The sequence below is a fragment of the Meles meles genome, chromosome 10 (genome assembly GCF_922984935.1).
Source record: "Meles meles chromosome 10, mMelMel3.1 paternal haplotype, whole genome shotgun sequence".
In the NCBI taxonomy this organism is placed as follows: domain Eukaryota; kingdom Metazoa; phylum Chordata; class Mammalia; order Carnivora; family Mustelidae; genus Meles; species Meles meles.
This window is the reverse complement of record NC_060075.1, coordinates 70,600,424-70,626,602: the sequence shown is the minus strand read 5'-3', so window position 1 is coordinate 70,626,602 and position 26,179 is coordinate 70,600,424. Positions and strand designations below refer to the sequence as shown.

Genomic DNA, 26,179 nt, shown 5'->3' with positions numbered 1-26,179 from the left:
TAGTTACTATCACCATTATTTATATTATTTTTCAGACAAGTATAAGAAAGTCTCTTGCCTTTTCGGTTGTCTAGTTAGCAGTTCTTTTACTTTTCTAAGAGTTCTTTATATTAGATTCTATCTATTAAAATAGCTGATAAACATTCTGTCCTCTGACAGAACCTCAATCAATACTATACAGAGGCTATCGATTTCAGATACAAAGGTTACTAAAAAAAAAAAGCAAAAAACTTTGCATCATAAAATATATTAAGAAGCATCATCATCAGCTAGCATTCATTAGCAAATTAAAAGTTTCTTTCCTGGAAATACCAGTAGTTTTGTTTTGTTTTGTTTTGTTTTGTTTTTAAGATTTTATTTATTTTGAGAGAGAGAGAGCACAAGCAGGGAAGCGGCAGGCGGAGGGAGAAGCAGGCTCCTCCCTGAGCAAGGAGACCCATGCTGGACTCAATCCCAGGACCCGGGGATCATGACCTGAGCTGAAGGCAGACGCTTAACTGACTGAGCCACCCAGGTGTCCCAAGACCAGTGGTTTCTAAAATACGATGTTTCTAGTGCCTTTTGGTTAGTGGCAACTCCACAGATCTGTTTAGGGGGTGGGTGCAATATGGATTCGTCAGTCTAGAGCTGTTTTTTTCCCCACTAGCTGAACTACTAAAAAACAATGTGCGAGTGGTAGTAGTGAGGAAAAAAAGAACTCTGCATTTTTAAACACATTTTCTGGTAGAGAAAAGACTGGTTATTTTAAGATGTTGGTATTGTACTTTCATCTTCATAAAACCGTATTGAAAACCCTGTAGATACTTAACAAATAATAGAATTCCACATACTGAATGTGTGCTTCTGTTTCAAATTATATTAAAAAAAGAAAAATTAAATAACAACAACAAAAGGAAGGGAGATGGAAGAAAAAGTCCACAGAATTAATGCCTAGTTATTTGCAACTTCTATTAAGTTTTTTAGAAAATACAAATTACTAACTTTTTGCTTGGTTTGTAGATGTATTTAAAGAGCTAGAAATGCTATAAGTATGGAATTTTCATTCTAATTTTAAACATTTACTAGATTTTTAATATAGAACCATTATAAAAGAATGAAGCAGAAGGATGTTCTTAGGAAAAAAACTTAATTATGTGTTGTTATAGTCCTTTCTTTACTCCTTCTTGATTATTTATGTATCTTAATTTTGTTTTTTAGAACTAGAATTAGTTTTTAATAATTGGAAAGAATTAAGAACTGATTATTTATTGTTTTCTTACAGAGATGTTATTAAAAAATCTTTGAAATACCCCCTCCCAAAAAAACCTGCACAGGCTATATATATAATTGCGAAATTTTAATAATTTATATTTTTGCTTTCCCTATCCAGTTTTCTACCAACACAACAATGCAGTATTTTCACTTTGTCTTCCTGTTCTCTCTTACATTTATGACACTGAAATAACAGCACGTTCATTATTTATGCATACCTATTTTGTATTTGTACCACCTTTTATCTGTACATTGGCCAGATAAATGGATAACCAGCTGAGAAAAGAGAAGTGTTTTTCTACTTTAAATATTGTTGGGTGTTCTCTGTCCCAACCCTAAATGGTTCAGTACCATTTTTGTGCCATAGTGTTCCTCTCTCTTGACCTTAACTATTTGTGACTTTTAATAAAGAACTAAAGAGTAATTTAAATAATATGTATATTTTATTGTAAGCCCATGGCTTTTCTAAGTATCTTGTTTTTCCATTATCCATTTGATGTATTTGGACTTTTTTAATGCCTCCAACTCCCTTTTAAACTCCTTGAGTCATGTAAACTAATGCCCAATAAAATGGCCAAAGGAAATAGGGGGACCATCTCTCCCGTTTATACAAAACTGAAGGGTTTCCCAGGTGTGGAACTTTCTGTATGAAACCGTGACAGCCTCAACCAAACTAGGAGGAGTTGGCTGGCTGATGAGCAGAAAGGAAGGCAAGAGCATCAAGAGAAGTAGAGAGGCTGAATATTAATAACTGTGAAATCTATATTTGTTATTGATACCGATACTATATCCCTTCAGCCACCATGTAGCTGACATAGTTCTAAGTCTTATCTTTGTAAATTGTAACAGGGTGAAATTTTGGTAAGCTCAATAGGAAGTTCTTAAATAAATCTTCTGTTTGCACATTTACAGAATAGGGCTAGCATACTTCCTTACAGGGAAGTTGTGAAAATCAGGGAATAGGTTTATATAAAATATCTTCATTACTGCTTTTCCAGTTGTGCAAATGGATTATACATTATAGTAATTGAATAAAGTAATTGAAGAAGCCATTCTTTTTTATTCCTTAAACTTTTCTTTTTCAACCAGGAGTGGTAAACAGATATAAGGAATAGTTTGAGATCATGTCCCTGGAAAAAGACCTGAAGCAGAAGGCAGTTCTGAATATAGCATTTAAAAATTAGGAGTCCCTTCTACAGTGAAGCATCTGTCATCAGTGGCTTTTATCCTCTTGAATATTAATGTATTGATATTTACTGTGCTTCTCATAGATGAGTAATATCCACCTAGAAGGTATAGTGAAGCATAGAAAACTTTGTAATTTTTCATCTCAGAAAGCTTACATGAGGTCAGATAATCAACATACAAATATATGACTATTGTTTACCACACTGTTGAACCATTACAGGCAATGACTCATGTGAATACCTTCTCTCAAGTGGCAGATTTCTTGGAGAGAAAGTTTGGCAGCCTCACAGTTGTATGATGCATAAATACAAAATCAGGTAAGGTTTCTTCATTTTATTGCTTGTTTTCTTTTCTAGCATGGGTCTTAATATCTAGTGGAGAGGGGTTACTGAAGCAAAGAAAATACTATATTGTACTTTTCTCTATGATGGTAGAGAATTGCTGACAGAGTGGGGGGTGGGGTGGAGGTGGGGGCAAGCCCAGATGAAGATTCCTGCCAAAAACATTAGGGAAATAAATTGTCCAAGCTTCTTTAACTCCGTGAGAGAGAATCAGGCCCAAGGCAGTAAGTAGCCTGTGAGTGAAGGACTGTAGCTTTAGGGCTTGAATATCTATCTCATGGAGTTATTCTGAGATGACAGATATAAAGCACTTGATACATTTAGAGTGCCTCTTAAACACTTAATAAATGAGGGTTGTAATTATTGATCATTGTAGAGTTAATCGTCCACGGGCTGTTTGGTTAAACAAACCTGGCCACCTATCTCTAAAGCAACGTAAGTGTGTGTATGATAATCCTGTACTACTTTCTTCACAAACTATGTGCTTTGAAATGCCAACGTGCTGATTTTATTACTGCAATTAATGTTTCCTTGTTGATTTCAGTGAAGCAAAGAACTGTCTTGTAGATAAACATATTGCATTTATTGGCGATTCAAGAATTCGTCAGCTGTTTTATTCTTTCGTAAAAATAATCAATCCCCAATTCAAAGAAGAAGGAAATAAGGTAAAACTTACCTATTCTCTCCATTAGGGTATTGTTTTAGAAGCTAACCAACTGGGTAGTTATAGGAGGAATATGCCTCTCCACATTAACAAAGAGAACTATAAAAGTTTTACTTTGGTTTTGGGAAAGGTGGAGGGAAAAAGGGATGGTAACCACAATGGGGAACATAATGGAGAACACAAGAGAAGTGGTGGATAAGGTATTAGTAAACCTTTTATACCGTAAACTACTAATTTTCAGAAATAGTAAATTCTTTCAGTAGAAAAACATTTTAGAATTCCTTAGAAACAAAACTAAGAGCAAATATCCCTCATTCTTCTTTTCATATTTTGCCGTATTTCTTTTTAGTTGCTTAAAAAAGTGATAATAATCTTGTAATCTTTTAGCATGTACAGTTTTATGTCTTGCTTCTTTTCCCACCACTTACCATAATTCACCGTATTATTACATAATCAATGTAAGTATCTTCATAATGGCAATGTGTTATTGAGTGGATGGATGTATAATTTTATATAATTCTCTTTTCTTTTTGCAATTTTCTATTTTTTCTTAATTTTATAATTTAAAAAAAAGGACATTCTTGATTACATCTTTGCATGAAAACTCTGCTTTTTAGATTATTTCTGTAGAATTGAATCTCTGTAACGCAAATATTAGGTTAAAGAATACAAACATTTTAAAAACTACTGATTAAATTGCTAAACTATTTTAATTTACACTGCTATTAGCAATGTCCATCAGGACGTAATTTTCTGCAGCTTAGCTGGCACTGGGCAATTATACTATATACGTAAAACAACAATGTGACAAATTTCTGCTCTTTTTATAGAAAATTTCTGATTTTAAAAATGTATCTGTCTTTGAAAACTAACAGGAATGGATCTCTCTACATATATTTGTTAATTTGTTGATTGGTTAATATTTTGTGGATTATCTCATGCTATCTTTCTTTTTATACATTTTAAAGTGATCCAAAATTCCAGTCCCTGTCTTCAACTGTAGATGATTGGGAGTGGGTGATAGCAGGGAGAGAAATGTAAAATACAAGAAAGTTTAGAATTGTACGGGGAATAGGTAATGATTTTTTTGATGAAAATCTGCTTGTTCCCCTCAGTTTGCCCTGTGGTAAGGAGTTGAAAAATGAGGGACTTCCCAGCTAAGTATGTATCTAGTCAACATAGTCACTACATCCTTGGGAACTATTCCTGTGAGAAGAGTCTGTTGGCTATTCCAGATTCTGTCCACTAGGAAAGGCTAGTATAGATTTTAAATTTGAACAAAGGTAGATGATAAAGTCCACTATTCATTTATTTTGATATCTGTAATTGTATTTTTCATTTTGTATTTATATACAAAAAACTATACAGAAGGGTTGAAACTGTTTAATGATATGAGATTATCACAGTTTCAAAGTAAAATACTTTCGGTGAACTTGTAAGAAGTAGAGAGATTTCTAACTTCAAAGAAGCAGTTTTAATATTTCTAGGCTAGTATGAATTTCTGAAAATTGGAATAATGGATTTGGCAGCAGTTAGTTAAAAAAAACTATGATTTAGTTTACAGCCAAAAGTAGGTACAATATGGTACATTGTTTCAGAGCCTTGGTTATAACACTAGGTTTCCAGTCTTTATTTTCTAGAGGTGCTCAGTTAACCCACAATTATCAAACAAGATACATTTAAATTTATGTGCATTTAAAAAAGAAACAAAGACAGTTTGTCATAGTCTAAGAGAGACAGTTGCTGAGAAACTAGTTCAAACTGCTGATGGAACATTTGCCAAAATGTATTTTACTTAGTTCCATTGTCTAAACACCTTGAAGACAGAGATTGTGTATTATCATTATTATTTTTAAAATACATTTCTTGTGTCTTGCACAACCTGGCATATTGTAGAGGCTGATTATTATTATTTTAGCCTTGGTATGGGTTTCCTTGGGAAGAGTTGGAGTATTGAGGATAATTCTTTATTTGAATTTTTCTTCTCCGTGTTGAGGCAAAAAAAAAAAAAAAAAAATTAAGCTGTAGAACAGGACTCTTTTCTCAAATTCCATTTTGTAGAAGACTAGTTCTGCAAAAAGCTCTGGTCAATAAATTTGGGCAGAGCTGGACATCATGTCTCTCTTTTAGATGGTTTTACTTAAGGCTGGGATATTAAAAACTTGAGAAGTCTTGCAGTAAAACAAACAAACAAAAAAAGCCCTGTTTGTGTTGCTTTCAGCCAGAGGGCAAACTAGATACTCTGGGGGCCCCTTTGACCTCAGACCAGCTAGATCCTATATTAAAAAATATATACTTGTTGATGTATTTCTAGACTTTGAGGAAATGGGAGACACTCCCCAGAAAAGGAACGAACCATGAGTGAAAACCAGAGATGGGAACAATAATAGCAGGCACTCAGTGGAGGTTCAGGCTGGCCTGAAGACAGATGCCAAAGGCTGCAATGCTTTGTATGTAGAAGGTGAAGCTTTGGGCCAGCAGATTTCTCAGTGGTAATATTGGAAGCCAGAGGACATTAGAATAGTAACTTTAAACTTCTAAGACAAAGGAAATTTCAATCTGGAATTGTGTACCTAGCATACAAATGTCTATTCTCAAAATTTAGAACATTTTCAGATAAACAAAAGCAGTAAGGGTTTACTGCTGGATGGATTTATAATAAAGAATTTTCTAAAGCGTAAACGGAAGAAGGGAAATAATTCAGAAAAAAATGATCTGAAATACAAAAAGCAGTGGTTGAAGAAAATCCTAAGGAAGTATGTAAATCGAAAGTGTCTGTATAAAATGATAATATCTTTATAAAAAGACAGTATTAAAGAACTGGCTAATAATAGCATGTAAGTCAGAGGGATATGATCACAAAGTTTTCTAAAGTTTCCCTTTATTCTTTTAGGTATTATCTTACTTTAGAGCTTAAGTTAAAGATGATAGTAAAATATCAACAGCAAGGGCTAAAAGGATAGAATTAGGATGTATGAATTCCAAACCAGAAGAAGAAAAAAATTGAACAAAACCAAACTCCTCTAATGCCAAATATATGTCCCGCACATATATAACATGCACACATATGAATATGCTCATACACATGCGTTTGTATCTACCTATACAAAACCATATATGTACATGTAAAAATCACTTTTTATATATATATTCCACATATACTTAAAAAAAACTGTGTGAGGGAGATAGAAATCAAAAAGTACAATGATAAAAACAATCAAAATAAGTGCAAGTAGTCTAAACTTGTCACGTAAACACAGATTTTCTGATTGGCTTTAAAAAGAACTTTCAGCTGCTTAAAAAGACATACTAAAACAAAAAGCTATGGGAGGTTTTAATTAAAAATGAGAAAAGATTTACTAGACAAATACTAAAGAAAGATAAAGCATATTAATATAAGACAATAGATTGTAAGGCAAAAGTGTTATTAAGGATACAGATACTTTCTAATGACAAAAGTTTCAAATCACTAAGATTTTAAACTCGTGGTCATGAAATAAATTAACCTTAAAATGTATAAAGCAAAATTAATACGATTACAGTGAAGAGTTGACAAGTCCTCCATCAAAGTGAGAGAATTGCTCACTCCTCATGCATTTAATGATAGAACAAGTGAAATTACTAAGCATATAGTTGACTAGTAACATGCTGATTTTATGAACTTAACAGCTCAATACTTAAAGAATACACTAAAAAATCAGAGAGTATATTTTTTCAAAGCACATGTGGAATCTTTATGACAACATATTGGACTATTAACCAAGCCTCAACAGCATCAGAGAAGTGGTATCATCCTTTCTCTATTAGATGAGCTCCTTTATTTTATAACTTAACCTGATAAAAATTCTAGAAGTCCACTGTAAATGTCTGAATGGTGAAATGTTAGACATACTTATGTTAAATTTAAAGAGAATACAAGAATGTCCATTATTTCTGCTTTTATTCAAAATTGTATTAGAGGTCTTACCCGAGGAAAGATAAAGATGTAAAGATTGGAAAGAGATAGACTCAGAATTTCATATGACACAATTATCTACAAAGAAAACTTCAAAGAATCTATAGAAAATTACTAGATAAATTAAAAATTTTAACTAGATAACTGATACTACGATGAGCCTACAAAAATTAATTGTAGTAACTCAATAAAGCTGTTAAAAATGAAGTGCTTGTCTACACACCAGGAACATAGAGTTCAAACTCATTTAAAAATTACCGTGTACAATATTAACAAAACCATATGGTACATAGGAATAAGCCTAGCAATTGTGGAAGATCTGTATGTAGAATTATCATAAAACTTTATGCTAGCATAATTTAAAATGATAAATGGGTAATATGTACTATATTCTGGAATGGGAAGAGTCAATATTGTAGAGATGCCAATTATTCCTAAATTGACCTATAGACCTAATGTTATATTTGAATAAAATCCTGATAGGATATGTTATGGAACTTTACCAGTTGATTCTGAATTTTGTGTGGAAGGGCAGTGGACCAAGAATAACTACAACAGGTCTGAAGAAAAAGGGCAGAAAAGACTTACTTTCCAATATCAAGATTTATTTTAACTCTGTTGTAATTAAGGCAGTGTGGTATTGGTAGAGCTAAACAAAGAAACTAATGGAACGTGATCTAGAGCTTTAAAATAAACATGCGCGGGGCACCTGGGTGGCCCAGTCAGTTAAGTGTCTGGCTCTTGATTTTAGCTCAGGTCGTGATCTCAGGGTTCTGAGACTGAGCCCTGCATCAAGCTCTATGCTCAGTAGGAGTCTGCTTCAGATTTCTCCCCCTCCCCCAACTAAATAAGTAAGTCTTTAAAAAACATAAAATAAACACATGAGTATAAAAAGACTTAATAAATAACAGAGATGCCATTAAAGATCCCTGGAGAAAAAGAAATCTGTCCACTTAATGATGCTGAGGCAATTAGTTATGTAGATGGAAAAAGGTGAAATTGGAACCCCTACCTCACATCGTCAAGTGAAATAATTTCTAGATGAATTTTTTTTTTTAATATTTTATTTATTCGACAGAGAGAAATCACAACTAGGCAGAGAGGCAGGCAGAGAGAGAGGAGGAAGCAGGCTCCCCGCGGAGCAGAGAGCCCGATGTGGGGCTCGATCCCAGGACCCTGGGATCATGACCTGAGCCGAAGGCAGAGGCTTTAACCCACTGAGCCACCCAGGCGCCCCATCTAGATGAATTTAGACTTAAATATGGAAGCTAAAATTTTTAAACCTTTAGCAAAAAAAAAAAAAAAAAAGATATGCAGGAATATCTTCATTACTTCGAGTAGGGAAAAGTTTCTTACATAAGAAACAAAAAGGGCTAACCATAAAATAAAAGATGTATAAATTTACATACCTTACGATTAAGAGAATCTGTTCATCAAAAGATACCTTACAGGGTTGCCTGGGTGGCTCAGTGGGTTAAAGCCTCTGTTTTCAGCTCAGGTCATGAACCCAGGGTCCTGGAATCGAGCCCCGCATCGGGCTCTCTGCTTCCCCATCTCTCTCTCTTCCTGCCTCTCTGCCAACTTGTGATTTGTCTGTCAAATAAATAAATAAAATCTTAAAAAAAAAAAGATACCTTACAGAAGAAAAAGCAAGCTACAAACTAGAAGATATAACGTATATCCAAAAGATACAAGGATTCAGAAATTTAAGAAAAAAACAAAAACAAAAAAAACAGTCCAGTAGAAAACAAAAGAAGAAAAGCATGACCAGGCTTTTCAAAGAAGAGGAAACATAAATCCTAGTGTAAATCTGGAAGGTGTTTAAACATTTGTAATTTGGGAATTTCAAATGAATACTGTAGTGAGATACCATTATATACCTACTTTAGTGACAGAAATTAAATTTTACAGTGGCAAAAAAAAGTCTGACAAGATTTATTAAAGATTCTGTATCTCAAACTGTTGGTGAGAGTATAAATTGTTACAAACAGTTCAGAAAATAATGTCCATTATCATCTGAGGGTGTACATTTATATAGCCTGTGAACCTATAGAAGTATTATTAGGGAAACTCTTATTATTCATTTATTAAGAAACATATACAAGAAGGTAACTATTTTAAACAATGCTGTTTAAAATCAGATTTGGTGCATTATAGCACCAAAAATAATAGACGCTATAAAAATAATAAGCATAATATTTGATATATATAAATATAATAAATTGACGTACAAAGGTTTTTTTTTTTAATTAACATGTAATATATTATTTGTTTTGGGTACAGGACTCTGATTCATCAGTCTTGTCATAGCACTCACCATAGCACATACCCTCCCCAATGTCCATCACCCAGTCTCCCTCTCCCACCACCCTCCACTCCAGCCACACTCAGTTAGTTTCCTGAGATTAAGAGTCTCATGGTTTGTCTCCCTCTCAGGTTCCATCTTGTTTCATTTTTTCCTCTCTTCCCCTGTGATCCTCTGCCTTGTTTCTCAAACTCCACAGATCAGTGAGATCATATGATAATTGTCTTTCTCTGATTGACTTATTTTGCTTAACATAATACCCTCTAATTCCATCCATATCATTGCAAACAGCAAGATTTCATTTTTTATGGCTGCATAATATTCCATTATATTTTTATCTTTATCCATTCATCTGTCAATGGACATCTAAGCTGTTTCCATAGTTTGGCTATTGTGGACATTGCTGCTATAAACTTTGGGGTTCATGTGCCCCCTCGGATCACTACATTTGTATCTTTGGGGTAAATACCTAGTAGTGTAATTGCCGGGTCATAGGGTAGCTCTATTTTTGACTTTTTGAGGAACCTCCATACGGTTTTCCAGGGTGACTGCACCAGCTTGCCTTCCCACCAAGAGTGTAGGAGGGTTCCCCTTTTCTGCATCTTTGCCAACATCTGTTGTTTCCTGACTTGTTAATTTTAGCCATTCTAACTGGTATGAGGCGGTATCTCATTGTGGTTTTGATTTGTATTTCCCTGATGTCAAGTGATGTTGAACACTTTTTCATGTGTCTGCTGACCATTAGGATGTCTTCTTTGGAGAAATGTCTGTTCATGTCTTCTGCCCATTTCTTGACTGGATTCTTTGTTCTTTGGGTGTTGAGTTTGATAAGTTCTTTATAGATTTTAGATATTAGCCCCTTATCTGATATGTCATTTGCAAATATTCTTCTCCCATTCTGTCAGTTATCTTCTGGTTTTGTTGACTGTTTCCTTTGCTGTGCAAAAGCTTTTGATCTTGATGAAGTCCCAGTAGTTCATTTTTGCCCTTGTTTCCCTTGCCTTTGGTGATGTTTCTAGGAAGAATTTGCTGTGGCTGAGGTCAAAGATGTTGCTGCCTGGGTTCTCCTTAAGGATTTTAATGGATTTCGGTCTCACATTTAGGTCTTTCATCTATTTTGAGTCTGTTTTTATGTGTGGTATCAGGAAGTGGTCCAGTTTCATTCTTCTGTATGTGCTGTCCAATTTTCCGAACACCATTTGTTGAAAAGACAGGTTCCCCCCCCCCCCCCATTGGACATTTTTTCCTGCCTTGTTGAAGATTAGTTGACCATATAGTTGAGGGTCCATTTCTGGGCTCTCTATTCCATTGATCTATGTGTCTGTTTTTCTGCTGGTACCATAATGTCTTGATGATTACAGCTTTATAATAGAGCTTGAAGTACAGAATTGTGACACAATCAGTTTTGCTTTTATTTTTCAGTATTCATCTGGCTATGTGGGGTCTTTTCTGGTTCCATACACATTTTGGGATTATTTGTTCCATTTCTGTGAAAGAAGTTGATGGTATTTTGATAGGGATTGCATTGAATGTGTAGACTGCCCTAGGTAGCATAGACATTTTCACAATATTTGTTCTTCCAATGTATGGACATGGAACGCTTTTCCATTGCTTTGTGTCTTCCTCAAGTTCTTTCATGAGTATTCTATAGTTTTCTTGGTACAGATACTTTGCCTCTTTGGTTAGATTTATTCCTAGGTATCTTACGGTTTTGAGTGCAGTTGTAAATGGGATTGACTTCTTAATTTCTCTTTCTTCTGTCTCTCTGTCAGTGTATAGAAATGCAACTGATTTCTGTGCATTGATTTTATATCCTGACACCTTACTGAGTTCCTGTATGAGTTCTAGCAGTTTGGGGATGGAATCTTTTGGGTTTTCCACATAAAGTATCATATCATCTGCAAAGAGTGAGAGTTTGCTTTCTTCTTTGCCAGTTTAGATACCTTTTATTTCTTTTTGTTGTCTGATTGCTGAGGCTAGGACTTATAGTACTATGTTGAAGAGCAGTGGTGATTGTGGACAGCCCTGCCATGTTCCTGACCTTAGGAGAAAAGCTCTCAGTTTTTCTCCATTGAGAAGGTTATTCATTGTGTGCTTTTCATAGATGGGTTTTATGATATTGAGGTATGTACCCTTAATCTCTACACTGTGAAGTTTTAATCAAGAAAGCATAGTATACTTTGTCAAATGTTTTTACTGCATCTATTGAGAGGATCATATGGTTCTTGTCCTTTCTTTTATTAATGTAGTGTATCACACTGATTTGCAGGTGTTGAACCACCTTGTATCCCAGGAATAAATCCCACTTGGTCTTGGTGAATAATCCATTTAATACACTGTTGGATCCTATTGGCTAGTATCTTGGTGAGAATTTTTGCATCCATGTTCATCAGGGATATTGGTGTGTAATTATTCTTGGTGGGAGTCTTTGTCTGGTTTTGGGATCAAGATAATGCTGGCCTCATAAAATAAAAAAAAAAACTCATAAAATGAGTTTGGAAGTTTTACTTCCATTTCTGTTTTTTGGAACAAGTGCAGAAGAATAAGTATTAATTCTTCTTTAAATGTTTGGTGGAATTCCCCTGGGAAGCCACCTGGCCCTGGGGTCTTGTTTTTTGGGAGATTTTTGATTACTGCTTTAATTTCCTTGCTGTTATGGGTCTGTTCAGGTATTTCTTCCTGGTTCAGTTTTGGAAGTTTATACATCTCTATTTCTTCCAGATTGTCTAATTTGTTGGTGAAGAGTTGTTCATAATATGTTCTTATATATTGTTTGTATGTCTTCAGTGTTGGTTGTGATCTCTCCTCTTTTATTCATGATTTTATTTATTTATCCTTTCTCTTTTTGATAAGTCTGGCCAGTGGTTTATCAATCTTATTAATTCTTTCAAAGAATTTCAAAGAACCAGCTCCTAGTTTCATTGATCTGTTCTACTATTTTTTTGGTTTCTCTTTCATTGATTTTTGCTGTAATCTTTTTTATTTCCCTTCTCCTGCTGGGTTTAGGCTTTATTTGCTGTTCTTTCTCCAGCTCCTTTAGGTGTAGGATTAGGTTGTTATTTGAGACCTTCCTTGTTTTTTGAGAAAGGCTGGTAATGCTACATACTTTCCTCTTAGGACTGCCTTTGCTGCTTCACAAAGATTTTGAACACTTGTTTTCGTTTTCATTTATTTCCATGAATTTTTAAAAATCTTTTTTAATTTTCTGGTAGACCCATTCATTCTTAAGTAGGATGCTCTTTAGCCTCCATGTATTTGAGTTCTTTCCAACTTTCCTCTTGTGACTGAGTTCAAGTTTCAAAGCATTGTGGTCTGAAAATACGCAGGGAATGATCCCAATCTTTTGGTACCGGTTGAAATCTGATGTGTGACCCAGGATGTGATCTACTCTGGAGAATGTTCCATATGCACTAGGGAAGAATGTGTATTCTGTTTCTTTGGGATGGAATATTCTGAATATATCTGTGAAGTCCATCTGGTCCTGTGTGTCATTAAAAGCCCTTATTTCTTTGTTGATCTTTTGCTTAAATGATCTGTCCATTTCAGGAAGGGCAGTGTTAAAGTCCCCTACTATTGTTATATTATTGTTGATGTGTTTCTTTGATTTTGTTATTAATTGGCTTATATAATTGGCTGCTCCATGTTAAGGACCTAAATATTTACAGTTGTTAGATCTTCTTGTTGGATAGACCCTTTAATTATTATATAGTATCCTTCCTCATCTCTTATTATAGTCTTTGATTTAAAATCTAATTTGTGTGATATAAGGATTGCCATCCCAGCTTTCTTTTGATGTCCATTAGCATGGTAAATTGTTTTCTTCCCCCCTCACTTTCAATCCGGAGGTATCTTTGGGTCTAAAATGAGTCTCTTGCAGATACCGTATCGATGGGTCTTGTGTTTTTATGCAACTTGATACCTTTGTCTTCTGATTAGGGTATTTAGCCCATTTACATTCAGGGTAACTACTGAAATATATGAGTTTAGTGCCATTGTATTCCCTATAAGGTGACTGTGTGTGTGTACTGTATATTGTCTCTGTTCCTTTCTGGTCTATGTTATGTTTAGGCTCTCTCTTTGCTTAGAGGACCCCTTTCAGCAATTTTTGTAGAGCTGGTTTGGTGATCACAAATTATTTTAGATTCTGTTTGTCCTAGAAGCTTTTTATCTCTCCTTCTATTTTCAGTGACTGCCTAGATGGATAGTAATATTGCATCGTACTTGCCAGGGGCCAGGCTAAGCAATCTGCTCGGGTTTGCTCTCGGTAGCTTTTGTTCCTTGAAGGCTTTCCACTCAGCGTTGGAGGATGAGAATGAAGATAGTGGCCTCCCAATCTCTAGCCCTGGAGGGAATGAGAACTCAGGGCCCCACTCCTTAGTGCAACCTTAGAGAAAAGCAGTCAGTCACTCCTATCTCCCTGGTCTCTGCCTGCTGTGCCTGTGCTCACCCAGCCTGGGACCAAGCGTTTCTATCTCTGGTGCACAGCCCCGTTTGGAATCTCCAAACCCAGGAGATTCCTGCAGCACACTCCTGTGCCACTCCTCCCAGATGAGGAAGGAGGGGGTCTTCCCAGATCTGCCACTTGTGGGGTCCCTGCTTGACGAGTAGTGTCCCGACTGAGCCACAGATCACAGTTTTGGCAACTCCGAGCTGAGAGCCCACTCCTCGGCTCTGTATCTGCAGCTGGCTTCCTGGCTCTGATCCCTGGAAGCTCTGCCATACTTAGGCACCCTGGTCTTTCTGTGACACTGAGGGCCCGAGACCATATTTTCCCCACAAGGTTTCCATCCCCAGCTTAGCCACTAGAGTGACTTCCCTCACTGGAGCAGACTTCTAAAAGTTCTACTTTTGTGCTCCACTGCTCGGAGCCAGCTGACTGGAGACTCCCTCCCCACAGTCTCTCATCCCATATATCACCTCAGATCCACTTCTCCACATGTCCTACCTTCCAGAAAGTGGTTGCTTTTCTGTTCATAGAATTGCTGCTATTCTTTTCTTTGATCTCCTGTTGAGTTTGTAGGTGTTCAGAATAGTTTGATAACGATCTAGTTAAAAATTGGGACCAGACGAAATTTAGGTCTCCTACTCCTCCACCATCTTGCTTGCCCTCCACTCAATGTAGGAAGGTTTTAAAAGGCCAGGAGTTGCTCTAGATTATAAAAGATTAAAGAGACATGATAACTAAATACCTTATTTTAATTGAATTCTAGATTAAAATAGAAGAGTTGTAGAGAGGACATTATTGTGAAATTAGGGAATTTTTTTTTTAAGATTTTATTTATTTATTTGACAGGCAGAGATCACAAGGAGGCAGAGAGAGAGAGAGGTGGAAGCAGGCTCCCTGCTGAGCAGAGAGCCCAATGCGGGGCTCGATCCCAGGATCCTGAGATCATGACCTGAGCTGAAGGCAGAGGCTTAACCCACTGAGCCACCCAGGCGCCCCTGAAATTAGGGAAATTTGAATGTGGACCATATATTAATATTTTATCAATGTCAAGTTTCTTAGGTGGGATTATAGTATTGTGGTTATATAAGAGAATATTTATGTTCTTAGGAAATGCATGCTTTATGTATTTAAAGGTGAAATGCTGCGGTGCCTGAGTGGCTCAGTGTGTTAAAGCCTCTGCCTTTGGCTCAGGTCATGATCCCAGGGTCCTGGGATCGAGCCCCGCATCGGGCTCTCTGCTCAGCAGGGAGCCTGCTTCCCTTCCTCTCTCTCTCTTTCTCTGCCTGCCTCTCTGCCTACTTGTGATCTCTGTCTGTGAAATAAATAAAAATTAAAATTTAAAAAAATCTTTAAAGGTGAAATGCTATGTCTGTAGTTTACTTTCATATGGTTCAGTAAGAGAAAAGCAATGTATATGTCTGTGCAGAGAAAGACAAAGAACCTAGTATAGAAAATGTAAACAGTTGATAAAGGGTGATTGGGGTGCTCATTATAATTTTGTCACTTTTGCTCTCAGTTTGACATTTTTAGGTTTGACATTTTTCAAAATTAAAAGTTGGAGAGCAAGCCAGTTACATGAAACAATATATCGTTTAAGGATGTATATCCATGTGACGAAATAATATGAAAAAAGAGAAAGCAAAATATAAATAAAATTCAAAGTAGTGGTTCCCTTGGGTGAAACAAGGAATTAAAAGGAGAGATTCATGTAGATCACTCTGTGTTGGTAATGCTCTGATTTGTGCCATGGGCTCATGAGTGCTTATTTATGTTTACCGTGCTTTGTGATTACATATGTGACATATTTTTTGGTATATATCAAATGTTCCATTAAAATGGTTACAGAAAATGAGAGATTGAGTTGAATTAACTGAGCTATGCAAAAGGAGGAAAAAGAAAGTTCATGACATATTAGTTCTCTGAAGAAAAACCTCAGCAAGGTCGGAATGGGATAGTAGGAGGAAAACATTTTGATTTTGTCTGACCCAGTATTTCCAAGATATATGGGACCAAGGAAGCTCTTTCATAGAACACACCTTAAAGTACCATTGGTCCCAAGAGTCCTTTTGGGAAATGATGCTTGAATTTTAAATGTTAGCCTGCAGATAAAAGCAAGCTTTAGTTCACAGAGATATAAATATAAATTCTATTTGTCTGCTTAAATTAATGAAGACATTTCAACCTTAGTTTTAGGAAGAGAATTGGCTTCTTTATTTTATCACCTCCACCCCACCCCACCCTGGATTTTTAACTCTGAAAGAATTTCTATTCTTTTTTTTTTTTTTAAGATTTTATTTATTTATTTATTTATTTATTTATTTATTTATTTGACAGACAGAGATCACAGGTAGGCAGAGAGGCAGGCAGAGAGAGAGGAGGAAGCAGGCTCTCAGCAGAGCAGAGAGCCCAATGCGGGGCTCGATCCCAGGACCCTGGGATCATGAACTGAGCTGAAGGCAGAGGCTTTGACCCACTGAGCCACCCAGGTGCCCCAGAATTTCTGTTCTTTATATGGAACAGCTTGGTTACAAGAAGGTGTCTCCAAACCTTATTTTTTTTCTTCAATTGGACCACTTATGTCCATTCTTCAACTGGAAACCCAAAATAACCTAGAGTCCTAGATGTGTACTTCTGTTCAGACAGAGCTGCTACCAGTATACTGGTGAGAACAGACTAGTTGTTGTTGCAGCAACAAACCACTCTACAATCTTAACGAATGCTTTTCTCACTTAATGCTGTATGTGGTAGGTGGGCTGGCAAGAGGCTTTGCTCTATATGCTCAATCAGGGATGCCTGCTTGTTGGAATTTGTACTTTCTTCTAGTTTTACCATTTAAAACATTCTGCCTCTGCAGTCTCAGCATTAGGTTAAGCCAGAGACTAGAGAATTGCCCTGGAAAGTGGAAAGTGACCCACATCGCATCTAAGCACATAACATTGGCCAGAACTAGTCATGTGGCTCTTTCTAATGGGGCTTGGGGACTGGGATGGGACTAGGAAATGCAGAGGAGCAAACCATCCCTGTCATAGATAATAATGCAAGGACTAAACTGGAATGTGGCATCCTTGGCAGAAAGGTAATTTATGTAGGCATGTTTACATATTTGTTTGCTTATTCGTAGTTGAGGTTTTATCTTTGAATTATATCTTAAGTGTTAAAAATCACATAGAAACAATGTGGTATCACTTATTTTTTGGTATTCTATGCAGATCTTTTTCCCTTCAGGTTGAATGTAGTTAATTGAGATGTGGTGCATAAATTAACAAAAGCAGCTAAAGGGAGAATTATTGACATAAAACTAATTTATACATGAATATTTATTTCTCTGTTCTGTGTTTTTTTAATGACAGCATGGAAACATTCCTTTTGAAGACAAGATTGCAGCAGTTAAAGTGGTAAGTTCCTGTAATAGTAAGCTAAATGTTGTGTGGAAACTTCATTGGTTAATTTATTTGTAGATCAGCTAATGCTTTGTGTATACTAAATTTATCTCAATGTATTTAGAGTAGATAAGAATAGCTAAAATGATTGAATAAATGTTTGGATGCACTATTATATATAATAAAATGGAAAATTTGGTCTCTCAGATTTTTTTTTAATCCAGAAAAAAAAAATAATCTTGTATGTTAATTTGAAACCAGTAGGTATTCAGGATTAATACCAGTAAAAGAATATATGTGAATTTTCTGAATTTCTAGGTGCAGTGACTTCTAGGTACTGAGAATGCAGTGGGGGTCAAGACAAAGATGTCCTAGACCTAATAGATTTTGCAAATCATTATAGTTCTCTACATGCATTAAATGTGGAGTAAGGTGGTAAAAGGGAAAAAGTGGGGCATTAGGAATGTACAAAACAAGGAATTAAAAAGTTTCTCCCTTGAGAAAGAGATGTTTTAACTGAAGCTTCAAGGATCCATAGGAGCAAGTCAGGCTCAGCGGAAGAGTTTTATGAGCATCGTGACAGAACAGTACGTGCAAAGTCCTGGAGAAAAAGAAGCACAAAGAGCATTCTAGGAGCTGAAGGAGAACCAAAAGGGTACTTAGTGTGAGGGGGAGAGCGGCGGGAGAACAGGCAGAATGTCTTGGTAGAGGCCAGATCTTGCACCTCCTTAGCAGTTTTAAGGACTTTGGAATTTATTCTGAGGGCCATTGAAAGTCCTTGAATATTTAAGCAAGAATGTGGCAAGATCAGATTTAGATTTTTTTTTTTTTAAAGATTTTATTTATTTATTTGACAGAGAGAGATCACAAGTAGGCAGAGAGGCAGGCAGAGAGAGAGAGAGGAGGAAGCAGGTCTCTGCTGAGCAGAGAGCCTGATGTGGGGCTCGATCCCAGGACCCTAAGATCATGACCTGAGCCAAAGGCAGCGGCTTAACCCACTGAGCCACCCAGGTGCCCCCAGATTTAGATTTTGAAAAGATTACTACAGAGAGTAATTCAGAGGAAAGCAGAAGTGGTTACAAGAAATATCATGAGACCCTTGGGAAACTGAGGGGAGTGCAGGTGTTGTGGACCTGTGGTGGTGTACATCAGGTATCCTATAAGACCCGTGCGTGTTTATTTTGAATAGAGGATATAAGTTTCTTTAACTTTTTCTTTTCTCATGTTTCTTTTTTAGGATTTTCTGTGGCACCCAGAAGTTAATGGTTCTATGAAACAGTGTATCAAAGTGTGGACTGAGGTCTGTATTTGAAAATACAGGCCTTTCTGGTTTTAAGCAACCAAATTTTAAAAGCTCATGAACATGCTTGTTTTGCTCCCCCTTATTCACCTGTCCCACTCTTTTGTACTTTATGCCGACTTTTTTTTTTTTTTTAAAGATTTTATTTATATATTAGAGGGAGAGACAGAGCACAAGCAGAGGGGGCAGCAGGCAGTGGGAGAAGCAGGCTCCCCGCTGCGTAAGAAGCCTGATGTGGGACTAGACTCCAGGACCCTGGGATCATGACCTGAGCTGAAGGCAGATGCTTAACCAGCTGAGCCACCCAGGTGCCCCTATACCGATTTCTTAGTAGCAACTGAATTGTGTTGGATTGATCCTGTCACTTTACTGAGAGGAGGGAGTTTTGATCCAAGACCTCTGCTGCTACCACTCTGACCCTACAGCCATTATGCTGATGCCACACTTTCCAGACAGACTCTTCTGTTACAGCTTAGCTCAGTTCATTCAAACCCATGGCCTCTTCCCAGCATAACATACATTCTTTTGAGTGTTTTCCCACTTTCTTCTTGACTCATGCCCAGGTTCTTTAGGAACTTATTTTTTGTTAAACAGCCTGTTTTCTTCCCTTTTATCATTATACTTGTGACCTAGAAGTTGCGCCTGGCGTATTTTGGCTCATAATGTTCGGAGATAAATTAGATAGAAGGACCAACATGCTATTAACCTCGAAAACCCCTAAGTCCTCACAAGTCCACTCTTGAATCTCCATAGTAGTCTCCATGTAGCTCTGGGGCTGTCCTCTAATTAAACCTGTATTCTTTCCCACGCGTGTTTGCATTTGGGATAGGTAAAGCAATATTCAATTTTGTTGACCTTGTTTTGCTTAATTACTTCTGCTGCAATGGTATTTTTCTTTGTTTCTTTTCACATTACATGTTTAGTACGGCAGGCACTTCATACATTGAATAAACTTTTGTAGTCAACATTTCTAACTTTGTGTCTTTGACAAAATGTGTTTAAGTTTTCAAAAAACAAAACATGCAAACAACTTCTAGAATTAAACTTTCTGGTAAATTGCAGCCTCACATAATTGTATTTTGTTTTTGTTGATACATTTATTGCAAAAGTATAGAATAGTGTTACCTGTATATTTCAAATGGTTTAAACATGTTTTATATTTGTACTGGACCTAAAGTGTAGCCATTAAAGCAGTAGAAATTCACAGTTAAATAAACATCAGCATAGTATAATGTATAAGTCCTACAAAATAACAGAAGACCTTTGTAATTTACTAATGTAGAGATACATTGCAGATCCAGATTTTCAGTTCTTATAATTTGCTAAAACTAGATTTTTGGAACATTAGCTTCTCTTGTAAAACTCCATGTGACTGTTGGGGGAAAGGAAAGATTCAGCTTATTTAGGGAAATGGCAGTGTCTTTACCTAAGATTGATTAGTTGAGTGATTTCATTTATTTGAAGAGTATGTATGCATGCATGTATTAATGTATTTATTTTGGCAGTTTTTGTAGTAAGCTGCTAGATCCTAAGAATACAGTGATCCATATTTTTATGATTTATGTAGTATTGGTAGCTTTATACTGGGTATTAAGAGTGTGGCTAGAAATTAGCTTCTTGTCTCCGCCCTCAAAGAATTTGCAGTATCTAGTAGTCACTTTGTGATGAGTAACAATAAGGTAATATGAAGAGTAACTACAGAATTGAGCACAAAGGACCATGAAACCACCATGGATAGGGGCACTGAGTACAGGGGTTGGTTAGATATAGGTGATGGTTTAAGAAAGCTTTACAGAGAAGGTAATATTTCCAGAAGAACTGTGGGGCCAGAAAGCTACACTTATTAACCAAAATAGGGTTATTGAAGCCTACAGGCGTAAAAGCAAGGTTGAATTTAGACAACTTTACTATGATTCAACAGATATTTATTAATCACCAGCCATTATGTAGGTACTGGGCTAAAAACTGCTGATACCTTGGTTAACATAGTAGAGTTCCTTTCCTCAAAGAGTTTCCAGAGGAGTGGCAGATAGAGTTAATTAAGAAAGTGATGTGACAAGTACCAGAATAGGGGAAAAATACAGTGCGGGACAATTATATAGAATAGGCACTAACTGTAAGTTTTCAAAACTGGTTTTCAGGTAAAGTGATCTTCAGGGTGAGGGTCCAAGGTCGCCTGGGTGATTCAGTCAGTTAAGCATCTGCCTTCGGTTCAGGTCCTAATCAAGGGGTCCTGGGATTGTGCCCCACATCAGGCTCCCCGCTTAGGAGGGAACTTGCTTCTCCCTCTCACACCTGCCTGCCACTCCACTTGTTTATGCACTCTCTCTCTCTAATAAATAAATAAAATCTTTAAAATGGGGGGGGGGGGTTGTGGGTAAGGGCCTGGTGTGATAAAGGAGGGTTGTTTCATGCAAAGGAAATATTATATCCAAAGATTTTGAAGATAGAGTGTAGCCTATTCAGGGAATCCTTTTTTTTTTTTTTTTTTTTTAATTTATTTGAGAGAGAGAGCACAAGCAGGGGAGAGAGGGAGAAGCAGGCTCCCCAGTAAGCAGGGAGCCTGGCATGTGGCTCGATCCCAGGACTCTGGGAACATGACCTGAGCCAAGGCAGGGGCCCAACTGACTGAGCCACCCAGGTGCCCCACCTATTCAGGGAACCTTACCAGCAGTTTTAATCTGGCTGGAGCTTGAATTCAAAGTGCTCCTTTAATTATGTTTGGTTTTGCTGTTAATTTCATGTGCCTTCTCTGGGGTGAGAGTTGATAAGAAATGAGGTAAGCAGATATTAGTTCATGAATAATATCCTAAGCTCTCTTTGGTGTGGTATAGATTCACTTTATCTGTCTATCAATTTTTGATTACTTTAAATACTTCATGATATATTTACTAAAAATAAGGATATTGGATTGAATTTTTCTAGAGGGTAATGGAGAACCTCTGAAAGATTTAAACAAGAAAATAATGACATATAGTGGGGTAGTTGTGGGAAAATTAGGCTCACCTGTGGAAAAAACGAACAATTTAGATTTAATACTGTAAGTGGGTGGTAGTCATTAAGAAGTCTGAGCTACTCAGGTGGATTTGGAGAATCTGGGTACATATTTGAAGTTATTTGAATAGAAGGTATTGAATAGGCAGCGGGTTTAGAGACTAAAGAAGAAGGCTTATGATGGGTGATCAGAAACTTGTGAGAAGGGGTAGTAAAGGGATAAAGAGGAAAAGCAGAAGAATAATTGTAACACACAGAGGAGGAAAGAGTTTTAAAAAGTGGACAGTCAGAAGTCTCACTCAAGGAACTAGAGGGTAGAATGAAGCTAACAGAATGTGGCAATCCATAGTTCCTTAATGGGAAGGTCAAGCCCCAAATCAGAACATGACCAATTAAGAAATAAATGAGAGATAAAAGAAATTATCATAATGAGGGCAAAATGCTCTTCTGTGTAATCTGTTGGTTAAAGGTGTGATGGGGGAAGGATTTGAGAAGGAGGCAGGGTTGAAGGAGCAGGTTTTTGAGGATAAAGATGAGTTCGCATTTTATAGATGGGGGAATGAAAGAGACTAGAGAATGAAGACAAAATTGATGAAAGTTGGACATGGATCATTCATGGGTATAGCCCTATGCGTAAAGAGGGGGGCTATAGAAACACAGAGTAAGGAGTAGCCATGAGGAGGAATAGGGAGATATTTCTTGATTCTGTTGTCCAAGAAGATAGGCTGGTGAGGTTATAAGAATGGAGGAAAGATGGCTAGAGCACACAAGCCAGATGAATTCTGTTTTTTCTAGGAAGTTTGAGAATTAAATTTTATATTGAAAGTGAGAAGGAAGGCAAGAGGGACCTGTAGAAGGGAAATAAGATTTGGGATAACCAGTGTGAGGAATGAGAAAGGGAGCCATGTAGAGCTAAAGGAAAAGTTCCACTAAAATAACTGTAAAATGAAGCACACTGGACTGAAATAAGAATATCTATGAAGGAAATTTTGTGACTCTTTCTCCACTCTCATAGTCTTCTACACTAGCATGTATTACCTTTATAAAGAGACAGTACCTGTTGTTTTTATTTTATGGATGAGTCGGATTTTTTTTCTTGCTTATTAAATTTTTCTTGCTTATTAAATTAAATGTCTTGCTTATTTTTAATTGTTCCTTGTGCACATGATTATAATATCAGGTCTTTGATGTTGTGGAAAATACACTTCAGGAGTGACAAGACCTAAGTTTTGGCTTTGTCCGTACCAGGCCTCAGCAATACCCTATACACTTTTCTAGTCTGTATGCTTAATTTTATAAGATATGTGTATCTTCTTCCCTTTGTCACAAGTGGCAAGAATCTATATTAAAATGAGCTAATTTAAAGTAACTTAATAAATTACTAAGTACTATATAATTGGTGGTATTAGTAATACAACAATTTGCATTTGGTGAGGATTTCTACCAAATTTCTCCCTATATGGTTTTTTTTTTTTTTTTTGCACATTGTGATCTATAATAATTAGCAGTTTATTTTGTTAAATACATATTGGATTTATTTTTCTCAAAGATGACATTTCTTGTATCTTAATTAACATTTACACCATGTACCCTGTAGCTTCCATGAATTTTTTTTTTAATTTGCTGCCATACTTTTACTAGAGCTTTACTCTGTTAAAGTTTACTCAGAATTCAGAGTAATATTAGGCCACATTAGATTTTAGTGATGTGTTTTGGGTTTTTTTAAGAACATCAAAGAATTAAACGTATCAGCTTCATGCCATTCTGTTAACCACATAACCATGTGATATGCATTGGATGTTGCATCTTGTTATATAACAAGAATACAGTAAGGAACTCTAGAAAATTAAAATGCATTTGGAAGAAAAAACTTAAATTTAAGGCAAAAAGTAAGTGATGTTACTTGTATTAATTCCCTTAACTGGATAGAACACTATTATAAAGATTTTCTTTCCTTAGGATTCTGTTGCAAAGCCCCATGTGATTGTAGCAGGAGCTGCCACAGTAAGTTGTTATCTATATTCTTACATAATGATTTTTGTTTCATACTTAAGGACATGCTAAGAAAAAGTTAATTTATGTTAAATAGGATTCTTGATTGTACTTATATTTCAGTTCCCATTTCTATTATAATCAGTGAGGCTGATGAATTTTCATGAAAAAATCTGAGTGAACTTCGTAAACTTGGTGTTAAAAGTCAATATTATTTTACATCTGAAATTACATTCTTTTTGAATGTTATACATTGTCTAATTTTATATCACCTTTTTCTAATTGCCTTCATGGAACTCATGAAATAATTTGACCAAACTTTAGTCTAATGTTGAATAAAAATGGGAATTTTCTTAAAATAATAACTTCTGTTACAAAAGAGTAAATTACAATTTTTCTATGATAAATAGTGAACTAATGCTTAATTTTTACTTCTTAGTGGTCTATCAAGATTCACAATGGTAGCAATGAAGCACTTTCCCAATATAAAATGAACATTACCTCCATAGCACCACTTTTAGAAAAACTGGCAAAGACTAGTGATGTTTATTGGGTCTTACAAGGTAAGGAATGAGTAATGAACAAATGTCATTTTGTATATATTTTGAGGTATGGTTTTTATTGTCTCGTGTTTCAAGAAGCAAAATTACTCTTTTGTGAGAATAAATCTTGAAATAAGGTTTGTAAAATTAGAATAATTTGAGTTATTTGCTTTCCTTTTTGAACTTAAGGAACAAACAGACTAATTAAAAATAAAAATAAATAATAAATAAACAAAAATATCCTTCAAGGAGCCTCCACATACAAAATGGCTGTAGAATATAACAAAGAGAATAAGTTTTCAAAGGCAAATGTGATGTTTAGCTCTGATTTCATTTCTTACAGAGTATATTTATTATAATTGGGAAATATAGAAAAAAATTATTAAGTCTGTTTCATAATATTGGACTCATTGGAAGTAAATGTATTTTGGAATTGACAAAATATATTTAAATCATACCATCTAGTTTATACTTGGTAATGAAATTCTTTAAGAGAACGTTGACATTAGTTCAAGTCATTTCAGGAGCTTATTGAATGTCCATTATTTCATGCCTAGCATAATATGAAATTGCCTTTGATATTTTAGCAGTTCAACTTGTTTGTCAGAAATTCTTATGATTATTTCCAAATTGAATGTCAAGTTGAGTGGAACAACAAGGATGGCAATAATCTGTTCTGCAATCTATATTATTGATAGACTCATTGTTAACCTTTCTCTTACTAAAATGAGAAAAAATTATTTATGATAAGTGATAAGGACCTTGGTCCTCAATTAGATTACTTCCTAATTGTGTCAACAAAGCAGTGACAGGAGAAAAAAAAGATTGACTGCTACTCTTAAATAGAGAGTCTTCCCCAATCCAGTTTTAAATTCCCATTGCCCAGTAGAACTCAGCATCCCCAAATTTTAAACTCTTAAGACACGCTAGAACATAAAAATGTTTCCTAAAAAATGTGTACATAAGAGAGAAAAGGGATAAAACTTCTTTAAATTTGAAGGAGTTATTGATTGATTGAAAGCATCTGAACTTTAACAACAAAATATGAAATGCAGTCAACTAACTTGCATGATCACAATTTCTACCAAGAGGGATTTTTTTAAATGTGTTTTTAAAAACATGTGTTTCATGTGCAGATCCTGTTTATGAAGATCTATTAAGTGAAAATAGGAAAATGATCACTAATGAGAAGATAGATGCCTACAATGAAGCAGCAGTCAGTATTTTGAATAGTAGCACCAGAAATTCTAAATCAAATGTTAAGATGTTTAGTGTTTCCAAATTAATTGCTCAAGAAACCATCATGGAATCATTGGATGGCTTACATCTCCCTGAATCAAGCAGAGAAACTGTAAGAATTCTTGTATCTGTCAGAAAATAGAGACTATGATAGCTAATCAGTTATAGCTATACATCACTATAATATGGTAACAAATAATTTATTTTATTGCAATCTTCATTACTTGCAGTTATTCTGTCTAAACATATATCTACACATATTTTGCTCTCCATTACCTCGCTGAATATATCAGTGAGAGTTTTAGTACAAAGGGGAAGTAGTTATGCAAGGAAGGAAATGAAGCTTTATTTACTGAGTGCTATTCATTCTTAATATACCTTATCTCCTAAGAAGCTTATAAGTTCTCAGCACGCTCATGTTTAAAAACTATTACTTTATGTTCTCTTTGCCTTAAACCTTAAATTTATAAGATTAAGCTTCTGTGAAGAGCACATTTTAAAAATGTATAGAATCATTTTTATTATTTCCTTATAATTCTTAAACCCTAAGTATTATCCAAGGTACACAGTAGTTACTGAAC

At 35.7% G+C, this 26,179-nt stretch overlaps 1 protein-coding gene across 1 annotated transcript in view; it reads left to right on the top strand.

Moving 5' to 3' along the window:
- Window positions 1–26,179, top strand: part of CASD1 (CAS1 domain containing 1) — a 57,349-nt gene that overhangs the window by 5,853 nt on the left and 25,317 nt on the right. The window contains exons 2-8 of the mRNA XM_046021426.1: window positions 2,660–2,756; window positions 3,325–3,445; window positions 17,502–17,546; window positions 18,769–18,831; window positions 23,785–23,829; window positions 24,257–24,380; window positions 25,496–25,710. Coding sequence (XP_045877382.1) covers window positions 2,660–2,756; window positions 3,325–3,445; window positions 17,502–17,546; window positions 18,769–18,831; window positions 23,785–23,829; window positions 24,257–24,380; window positions 25,496–25,710 — 710 coding nt within the window. The remainder of the gene's footprint in view (window positions 1–2,659; window positions 2,757–3,324; window positions 3,446–17,501; window positions 17,547–18,768; window positions 18,832–23,784; window positions 23,830–24,256; window positions 24,381–25,495; window positions 25,711–26,179) is intronic.